The sequence below is a fragment of the Watersipora subatra genome, chromosome 2 (genome assembly GCF_963576615.1).
Source record: "Watersipora subatra chromosome 2, tzWatSuba1.1, whole genome shotgun sequence".
NCBI lineage: Eukaryota > Metazoa > Bryozoa > Gymnolaemata > Cheilostomatida > Watersiporidae > Watersipora > Watersipora subatra.
Window position 1 is genome coordinate 55,071,486 of NC_088709.1, and position 11,518 is coordinate 55,083,003.

Sequence of the window (11,518 nt, forward strand, 5' to 3'; positions counted from 1 at the left end):
ATACATATACATATATACATATATATATATATATATATATATATATATATATGTATATATATATATATATATGTATATATATATATATACATATACATATATACATATATATATATGTGTATATTGTAATGGCTTGGCCCGGTAGCTGAGCCAGCCTTACTATCCTAACAAGCCGGTGCAGCCTGAACTCTGGGCCTTCCCCTCGTCGGCCTGCCTGACACACCTAGTAGTCTGATCAGGCCACGGCTGGTTGCCCCAATCTCAGGCTCACTTGGAACGCTAACACAGCCTGCTCTCTGAGACCCTATCTAGGCTAGTCTAGGTTCCGGGCTAGCTTACTGTAGGGCCTGATCTCTAATGCTATGGCATTTCTGATCAGGTCCTGTTGTAGCGTAGCCAACCCTTAGCCTTCCTTAGGTATCTCCCAAGCAGTCCTTACTTGAAGCTAGATCAGTTTTGGTAGAATGGTCCTGACTAAGCCACCCAGGCAGGCATAAACGTGATCAGTCGTGTGAGTGAATTTAGCCTATTTATTATATATAATCATGAATACGTGTTGCACAGCGTCGCCCACTTACATAATAATTACATAACACCTAATTACGTTGCGGCAGGCCTGTGAGGCATGCAGTGTTACATAACAGGCTATAATAGAAAAGCACACATAAGGTTGTAATACAGAACATTGATATCTAAGGATAAGAGCATAGTTAATACATTTGTCTAGTCCTCCACAATATATATATAAAAAAAATTGTTTCCTCACCCCGGATATCCCGTATGGGTGGTAAATTCTGCTCTAACTCGGGTCTCCTACCAGAGACCTGGGAGTTTGAGCACTCGCCTCAAGATCTTAGCTGTTCCCAATAGCGCACTTTTCTGCAACTCACCTGAGTTGATTGCTGTTGGTATTTGGGCAAGCCATATTTTACGCGCCGGTGTTATTGCGCCCAGTGCCCCAATGACTACTGGGATTACAGTTGTTCTTACATTCCAGCATTTTTCAATTTCTTCTCCAGAAAGGGAGATATTTAAATATCTCCCTTTCTGGAGAAGAAATCTTTATGGTAAATGGATTATGATATACTTTAAATGCACAAACCCTATTACCCAAACAGACAATAGAAAAACCATTTGTGGTTGCATTGTACTATAGCCATTTTGCTTAGTATCAAATCTATATATGATGTATTTTAACAATTCTAAAGCCAAATTAATCTAGCTTATCCTTCAGGGTCCTATTGGGATCTGAACTGCAACATGATAAAAATGAATTTTTTTAAACTAATTTAATGTGAACTTGTTAAAGATTTTCATAAACATGACTTGACTTGGAGCTCTCTACATGCACATGTATTTTTCTATGTAATGCAAAAACACTGATTCAGTTCAAGCATGTACTCAGCTGCAATCTATTTCAATAACAGATTACCCAGTTTTTTCCAGTTAGAGTTTTCCCTCCTTGGAAGGTTGCATCTATGAGGTGTTAATCATGCCTCATAGCATTTCTCTAGAATTACTAGCAATTATCTGATACAACCTCCGGTAACTTCTCTTACTGCACCCTAAAACTTATGCTTAGTACAATGTGATTCTGCAAAAGAGTTGAAACCTGACAACAACAGAAGCTATGAAACATCCTGATAAAATACACCACAGTATAACAACTCCTTACCAGGTCTTTAGTATAACTACTAAATTGATGAAAACTGCCATATTTGGTAAAATCATCATTTATTATTATTCTAACATTATGACAGAACTAAATTATTTAGCGGAATGAAAGGTATATACTTTCGGTACTATGTTATGCAAATAAAATGTATGAATAAATCGAGTATTGAATTGTAATTTGAAAGTATTCAAACAATGTTGTTTTGGTATAATAAATCAAAACTCAAACCAAAAATGTTTAAAAATATTGCACAGGCTCACAACAGCAGACTCAAGTCTTTTGAAATAATTTCAACAAAATACATTTTTAATCAATTGGTTGAAAACATTTAACTTACAAAACAAAATGTAAACATGAAAAATTTGTTTAAAATGTACTAATACACATCTTAAACTTACTTGTATTTCGTCTATGTAATTTGTAAAAGCTTTTAATGATGAAAAAACAAATATCTGGCAAGCCATTTGAATTATCGTTTTTGGAATTTCAAAACTTAATGCTACAATTTTTAAAACCTTGCCGTAGTATTATTAATTCCCCTAAAACATATCAGTTGATGTTACACACATAGAATCAAAGTACTTGTTAATAAAATGTCGTTTGTCAATTTATATAAAGACTGTTTTTTGCATCATCATTACTTCTAAGAACTACAATTGTAGCTGAATGCTTTATGCCTATTTACCAAATGTATATGTAGAACAGTCTAAACAGATGCAACTACTGTGAACTAGTAAGTGCTGCAGCTTTATAACCTCGTTACATTTATATTACTGCTACACTTTCCTCTTTAGAAACTCTTTGTTTGCATTCAAACTTCTTTGCGTTGGCCTGTTATCAAATTAGCCAATGTTTTACTTTTTCAGCGCTCTCTGAAGTTAGTACCAGTACCAGTTGGTATTATTTTTGAAATTTGCTCTTTTCAACTATATTTGCATTTATCTCAAATTTTTAACAGGTTACTAATGAGGTTTTAACTACATTACTAATGAGTTTATGGTCAAAACGCATACAGCGATAGTCTGTCATTCTTGCTATAAACTTTGTAGTATTATTTTACATACCAAGTATTTAGGATCTTCAGTTAATAGCATCTATAAACTGTATGCAAAGTGAATACAGTGTCTTTCTTTTCGCGAATTTTAGCAAGTCAATAATCTTACTTTCCATTTTATTGACTACTGCAGTTTAACTATGTTAGTTTCAAAAAACTGCAAGCACCAACTATTATAGCAATTTAATAAAAACGAGTTAATGTGAAACTAAAAGTTGTCCTTCTGTTAAAGCGTAGTGGTACAACTCCCAAATTATTAAAACATCACTTGAAGTTACTGTATCTTGCTGCAAAATGAGAAGGTAACTTCTATGTAATTTTGTATGCAAAATATAAATATTGTGTGGCGTGCTCCGAGCAAATATGTCAACAGCATTGTTGCTTTTAGATGCAAGCTTCTAATTTGTTTAAATAGGTTTCTTTCTAAATATTATTGCATATATCCCAGTTGAAAATTTGGGATCTAGAAGCGACCATTAGCGGTGGAAACCGTCATGGTCAGGATACACTTGCCTGACCATAATGTTCCTGATTGCAACTCATAATTAATCACATTTGGCTAATGTCTAAAACTCTCTGTACCATTGTGCTCGATTTCTCAAAATAATGAATATCGATAGAGCTATTAATAATTCCCATACAAAAATGAGAAAAGTAAAATGATTGCAAACAGCTGTTATGATGAAAAAGACAAATGATTGCTATCAATTGGTACAAGTCAAAACAATATTTGCATAGGAGGATGGCAAAATGGGTAAAAGTAAAATTAATCTTTTTTTTAATGGTTTGTTGTTCGCCTATTTATTAAACTACCAACAAAAGCTCTAATAGAACCAGTTATACAACTATGTACATATGTTACACCATAATGTTATAGCAACATAGCAAGCCCATGTTATACGCATTTTTACACTCCAACATCCCAAAGTAATGTTTTTGTAACATTGCTGGGACATGTATTTGAAAGTAAAAACGATATAACACCATAATGTTCTAACTACATTGCAAGGCAATGTTATATAAATGTTTACGCTGGAACATTCAAAGGTAATATTTAATGAATATTCCTGGGACATTCATTTGAATGTAAGTATGATGTCACACCATAATATTCCAACTACATAGCAAGCCAATGTTATATGAATGTTAGCACTCGAACATTGCAGAGTAACGTTCCTGTGACATTTCTGGGACATTCATTTGAAGTTAATGATGATGTCACACCATAATATTCTAGCTACATTGCTAGCCAATGTTATATGAATGTTTTCACTCGAACATTCCAGAGTAACGTTCCTGGGACGTTCCTAAGACATTCATTTGATGTTAAATATGCCGTCACACCATAATATTCTAGTTACAATGCCAGCCAACGTTATGTGAATGTTTTCAATTGAACATTCCAAAGTAACGTTCCTGGGACATTCCTAAGACATTCATTTGAAGTTAAATATGATGTAACACCATAATATTCTAACTACATTACAAGCCAATGTTATATGAACATTAACTCTCGAACATTCAAAAGTAACATTCTTGAAACATTGTTGGGACAATTATTTGAATGTAAATATGATGTCACCCCATAATATTCCAGTTACATTTCAAGCCAATGTTATATGAATGTTTTCACTTGAACATTCCAGAGTAACGTTGCTGGGACATTCCTGGGACATTCATTAATAATGTTCGCTAACGACGTTATGATAACGTTTCCAAAGTATATTCCTGTAACATTCTGCTGAACGTTATGATAATATTATTGCACAACATTATATGCAACGTTCCTGCGACATTGTTGGAACATAATTCCACAATGATCATCAAATAACGTTTGTAGAACGTTATGACAATGTTTTTGGAACGTTATTTCAGCGTAACGTTACAGAACATCCCAGGAATGTCGTTGTTAGTTGGATATCCTGGTGAATGACAGGATTTGCCCATTGTATTAGCAATTGCAAATGCAGTGTAGAGTAGATATGCTACTTTTACAATTATATTATATTCATGAATAAACTAACTTCAATTCATGAATAAAATATCAAATATATCATGGGATATTCCTATGAAATTCATTTATAGTTAAATATGATGTCACACCATAATATTCTAGTTACATTGCAAGCTAATGTTATATGAATGTTAACCCTCGAACATTCCAAATTAACATTTTTGTAACACTGCTGGGACATTCATTTGAAATTAAAATTGAGGTAACACCATAATATTCCAACTACATTGCTAACCAATGTTATATTAATGTTTGCACTCGAACATTCAAAAGTAACATTCCTGAAACATTGCTAGAAAATTCATTTGAAGTTAAATATGATGTCACACCATAATATTCTAGCTACATTGCTAGCTAATGTTATATGAATGTTTTCACTTGAACATTCAAAAGTAACATTTCTGTAACATTGCTAGGACATTCATTTGAAAGTAAAATTGATGTAACACCATAATGTTCTAACTACATTACAAGCCAATGTTATATGAACATTAACTCTCGAACATTCAAAAGTAACATTCCTGAAACATTGTTGGGACAATTATTTGAATGTTAATATGATGTCACCCCATAATATTCCAGCTACAATTCAAGCCAATGTTATATGAATGTTTTCACTTGAACATTCCAGAGTAACGTTCCTGGGATGTTCCTAAGACATTCATTTGAAGGTAAATATGACGTCACACCATAATATTCTAGCTAAATTGCCAGCCAACGTCATGTGAATGTTTTCACTTGAACATTCCAGAGTAACGTTCCTGGGACGCTTCTAAGACATTCGTTTGAAGTTAATTATGATGTCACACCATAATATTCTAGTTACATTGCAAGCCAATGTTATGAGAATGTTAACACTCAAACATTCAAAAGTAACATTCCTGAAAAACTGCTAGAGAATTCATTTGAAGTTAAATAGGATGTCGCGCCATAATATTCTAGTTACATTGCAAGCCAATGTTATATGAATGTTAACCTTCGAACATTCAAAAGTAACATTTCTGTAACATTGCTAGGACATTCATTTGAAAGTAGAATTGATGTAACACCATAATGTTCTAACTACATTACAAGCCAATGTTATATGAACATCAACTCTCGAACATTCAAAAGTAACATTCCTGAAACATTGTTGGGACAATTATTTGAATGTAAATATGATGTCACCCCATAATATTCCAGTTACATTTCAAGCCAATGTTATATGAATGTTTTCACTCGAACATTCCAAAGTAACGTTGCTGGGACATTCCTGGGACATTCATTAATAATGTTCGCTAACGATGTTATGATAACGTTTCCAAAGTATATTCCTGTAACATTCTGCTGAACGTTATGATAATATTATTGCACAACATTCTATGCAACCTTCCTGCGACATTGTTGGAACATAATTCTACAATGATCATCAAATAACGTTTGTAGAACGTTATGACAATGTTTTTTTTGGAACGTTATTTCAGCGTAACGTTACGGAACATCCCAGGAATGTCGTTGTTAGTTGGGCTGTTATTTGTGACCTGCTGTTTATAACCTGTTAGTTATAACTTTCTAAATATGACTTACTATATAATGTGATTCCTTGGGTTTTTTATAGACAACCAGCTACTTAAGACTCCCTGCTTAAAACCTGCTGCCTGTAACCTGTTACCTTTGGCTAACTAAATCTGACTTGCTGCTAATAACCTACTACCTATGACCTAATAGTTATGGCGTGCTACTTATGACATTCAATCTATTAACTGTTACCTATGATGAGCATTTACGACAAACAAACACACACACACGTACGCACACATGTGTGCGCACATGCATGCAACATAAAATAATACATTATTCCAAAAAAGAATCTTCGTGATGACCACATAGATGGTTAAGATTGGCATTTTGTATTTGGTCCATATCGTGTTGTGTAGGATTACTGCTATTTTATTACTTACAAATCTAAAATTAATAAATCTAATAAATCCTTATATATAATGCCATGTAATTTTGATTACCAATGGATGTTTGAAGTTGAATTTTAATAGAATTTGTCTCATAAAAAGGTGATTGCCGTACAATCTGAGGAGGGTTTTTTAAGCTCGAAACTTGGTGTTATATATTTAACTTATTTGTCTGAATCTAAAGTACAATGATATGAATAAGCTGATGGCACGATGATAATAGTTAATATGTTGTTGAAATAGGTGTGCAATGTTGTAGTCAGGTACAAATAGAGATAGCCGACTATTGATTGCACTAAAAATACATATATAACGCTGTGTAAACTATAAATACCTACATGTTTGCATAATACTTTTTAACCTTTCAGGTAAATATGTATTTGGGATGAGTTTAATGTCAATGAATGCATCAAACTTTTTTCTAGTGAGATATGTACTATTGGCTAACATATCAATATTAAAAATCTTCTCTATTAAGTAACTATAATGATCAACTGTGTTTTAGGGGTATCCTGTGGCCCTCCACCACTTATTGATAAATCAGATGCTCAGGCCACAGTTATAACAGGGACTAAGTATATGGATACAGCAAACTATACTTGTCTTCCTGGGTATGAGTTTAAGGATGGGAGAGACATTATCACCTGTCAAAGCAATAGCTCATGGACCAATCATCCAACATGTGATGGTAAGACAACTTCTTCTCATTCATAAAATAAGTGTACATGAAAGTATTGAAAATAGTTTTTTTAGTATTAGAAATATGCTCTTTTAAATGAATAACATGATGAAACCTGTTTTAGGGGTATCATGTGGCTCTCCCCCACTTATTGAGAATTCAGATGCTCAGGCAACAGTTATAGAAGGGACTAAGTTTATGGATACAGCAAACTATAGTTGTCTTCCTGGGTATGAGTTTAGAGATGGAAGACACACTATCACCTGTCAAAGCAATAGCTCATGGACCAATTATCCAACATGTGATGGTAAGACAACTTCTTCTCATTCATAAAATTAGTGAACATGAAAGTATTGAAAATAGTTTTTTAGTATTAGAAATATGCTTTTTCAAATGAACAACATGATGAAACCTGTTTTAGGGGTATCACGTGGCTCTCCACCACTTATTGAGAAATCAGATGCTCAGGCAACAGTTATAACAGGGACTAAGTATATGGATACAGCCAACTATACTTGTCTTCCTGGTTATGAGTTTAGAGATGGAAGGGACACTATCACTTGTCAAAGCAATCAATCATGGACAAATCCTTCAACATGTGATGGTAAGACAACTTTTTCTTTTTTATAAAATTAAGACCAAAAGCTGGTCTGTGGTTAGCAATGAATTATTACGGTATCAATCATTTTTATAGTTTTACGGTGTAATTAATAATTTAATTCATAGGTTGTCTCCCATTTATATATGCTCATCATGCACTTCCGATGTGTTATTTGTGACCTGCTGTTTATGACCTGGTAGTTATAACTTTCTACTTACGACTTACTATACAATGTGATTCTTGGTTGATTCTGTAACCTGTCACCTATGACTAACCACATTTGACTTGTTGCTTATAACCTACCAACTGTGACATAAGAGTTCTGGTGTGCTACTTATGACCTTCAATCTATGAACTGCTATCTATGATGCACACTTACGATAAACGCACACACGCATCCACACATCAACCCCAGTGCACAGTTACATTCAACATAAAATAACATGATACCTATGATGCACTATTTTGGACAAACACACCAACACGTGTGAACACACATGTTTGGTTATTAATTCCAAATGATTTGTTTTATTGATAAACTAGTTGATTATGAGTTCTTGATTTGGTTTAAGCCGTCGACTGCGGAAGTCCGCCTGAAGTAGAAAATGGACAACCACTGAATCGCTACGGCAACACAACATTTGAGTCCATCATTGCTTATATGTGCATTGCTCCGGAATACCAGATGCTTGGCTCTGAGCTTGTACAATGCACTGAGGATGGATCATGGTCAGCCCTACCACGTTGCTACAGTAAGACCTTCCTTCATGTTCTGTCTATGACAATATTTTACTTTGATCTGTTTTTTTGAATTACATGTACCATACTGAAAAATCTGGAATACATGTTAACCTGGCATATAAGTTGATGTCTAAAGTATGGTTTAAAAATTCTGGTTTAGACATGTACATGTACTTGTCATATAAACCAGCTTAATTTGTTGGTTCAAATAATTCAAATGCTAATAGTATAGTTGACACCAGATGCGGCGATGCGTAGTTGAGGAAACTGTATTCTGTAACAACAGAGCACTGCTACAAAGGCTGATGAGGCCAATTGAGCGACTGATACCACAGCCTGGCCGAGTTTTATAATCACAGTAGAAAACTAACTTTGCCACTATTGAGCTGGCTCAGCATGCTTAGCTACATCAAAAAAGATTGCGGGAAACAATAAGGAAATAAACAGAGCAGGGACTCCTACAGCCATAGGCTCGGTGTGCGCGCCAAGCCTATCACACGCAGTAGATATAAGAGGTGGTCATTAACATCAACCCAGCAAATCTAGCGCAGTCTTTCTGCATGATTGTTATCTGCCACATACATTGACTTAACGTACACATATATATCGGGAATATGTATTATTGGTGTTAACCCTTTCGCGGGCAAAGCGACATTTTAGTCGCTTTGTGATACTCCTTCATTTTTGTCGCCATAGTAACATATTTCTTTTATTGCGGATTTTGGTTAGCTAAATGCCGTTTTTTGTTTACTTTTTTAATCGATAGCAAGCTATGATATATTGGCTTCGGTTAGCCTTTAAAAATTGTTTCTGTTTGCATTAAACGATTGTTTTTGGCAGCAATAAATGAATAAAAATTGCAAAAAAATTAGAAAATTGTTCTAATTAATTTTTTATTGTTTTTCTATTTCTGGTTCTGTTTTAATCGTTATTTACTGAAAGCTTCGAGAGTTTCTAATTTAGTTGATTGTCATGACGACTTCTAAGAGAACTCTCCGAGATTATTTTAATACAGCAAGTACTAGTACCAGAGTTACTGAAAGAATCATAGCTGCATGACTGTGACCTTTTAGATTTAGTAGCCAGAGATGACAGTGATTCAGGTTCAAATTGTGATTGTAATTACTTTACATCTGGAAGTGATATTGATGAAGAAGCTGGTAGCAGTAATGATGATGATGTGGGTGGGGTGATGCCAGTCCCTGGAAGAATGTTACCAATATGAAGAGAGATCATTATCCTACAATTCATCAGTTTGTAGTAGTGACAGGTCCAGTATTTACTCCAGTAGATGCTGTGTGATTGGCACAAAAAGACAAGAATAAGCACATGGTGCAAAGACTGTGATGTAGGCCTTTTGTAAAGGAGAATGCTTTTTGGATATATTATACAGAAATTGTGTTTATTTAAGTGTACACTTGTATCATAAAAAGATATACAATATTTACATTTATCTTGGTAGATCTACATATATAAATATTTTCATGTTATACATTTTTATTCATTTATAATATATAGATACATATATAAATATATATGCATATATAAATATATATACATCTGGACATATACATGTATACATATGCATGTTTATACATAGATATATGCACACAATAACATACAAAAGAGTGTATAAACCTTTTAAAAGAAATGGATTTTCCGGAAAATTCATTTGCCCAGGGAGGTCTGATATAGTCCTGAAAATGCGCCCGCAAAAGGGTTAACACACTCAGTGTACATATTCTTGCATTCTTTGTGGAGATTAATGTAAAATGGCAGTTTCCTTTACAAATTGAAAATTCCGTCAACAAAACATCCACAACTTTTTGCGCCATTGGCAATATGTAAATCAGTTAATAAAAGAAAGAGAGCTGACAGCTTTAGGAAAGCAACAAGTCATGAAAAACAATATTTCACCATTGTATTGACACACTTAACCAATAGGAGAAAACTGCAAGCTTTGATAACTGGTAAATTTTTAACAGAAAATCCATGATCTGACCCAAATTTCTGCCAGGGTTTGTGATTCTTGTTCGAGAATATGACTGGATACACAATAGTAAAAATTCAAAGGAATTACCAAATTTTTGTCATGAAGGGAGATAATACAAAAAGCCTCAACTTTAAAAAATCATCATTTCAGAAGAGATATTTGCAAAGACCATTTGAATGGTTTAGAACGGGACTTGGTGTTTGGTCCATCTCTTGTTTTGTAGGATTACTGGTATTTTACTACTCATGTAATTAATAATATATTATAATAATAATATAATAATAATAATTATTATTATTATAAATATTATAATAATAATATATTATAATAACTCTACAAAATCATTTTATATAATATCATCTAATTTTGATTTGAAATGGTTGTTTGAAGTTAAAGTGTACTACAATTTGTGTCATAGAAATGTGATCGCCGTTCAAGCCAAAGATGGATTTGTAAACTTGAAGTTTGGTGTTCAATATTTAACTTATTTCTCAAAATCTAGAGTACACTGTTATTAATAAACTGATGGCACAACGATGATAATTAATAGCTTGTTGAAATAGGGCTGCAATTTTGTGTGCAATGTTGTAGCCAGATAAAAATAAAGATAGCTTACTATTGATTGAACTAAAAATATAATTTTGTGTAAATTATTCATATCTACATATTTGCATAGGCTTTTTTAATCTTTCATGAAGATATATATTTGTGATGAGTAAAATGGCAATGAATTAATCAAAAATTTACCGAGTGAGATATGTACTATTTGCTAACATATTAATATTAATAAAAACCTTTTTTAATAAATAACCAAA

General features: G+C 33.4%; 1 protein-coding gene across 1 annotated transcript; it reads left to right on the top strand.

The window, feature by feature from the left end:
- Positions 1 to 4,575: 4,575 nt before the first annotated feature.
- Positions 4,576 to 9,935, top strand: LOC137388346 (beta-2-glycoprotein 1-like). Its single transcript, XM_068074833.1, has 6 exons — positions 4,576 to 4,654; positions 7,195 to 7,377; positions 7,493 to 7,675; positions 7,790 to 7,972; positions 8,542 to 8,721; positions 9,784 to 9,935. Exons 1-6 carry the CDS (start codon positions 4,576 to 4,578, stop codon positions 9,933 to 9,935), a joined length of 960 nt encoding a protein of 319 aa, XP_067930934.1.
- Positions 9,936 to 11,518: the final 1,583 nt, after the last annotated feature.

Excerpts from the sequence above, each read along its gene's own strand:
- LOC137388346 (XM_068074833.1), top strand. The coding sequence starts at position 4,576 with ATGACAATGTTTTTGGAACGTTATTTCAGCGTAACGTTACAGAACATC. Across the intron at positions 7,973-8,541 it reads AAATCCTTCAACATGTGATG|CCGTCGACTGCGGAAGTCCG; the intron begins GTAAGACAACTT and ends ATTTGGTTTAAG. Across the intron at positions 8,722-9,783 it reads AGCCCTACCACGTTGCTACA|ATTTAGTAGCCAGAGATGAC; the intron begins GTAAGACCTTCC and ends GTGACCTTTTAG.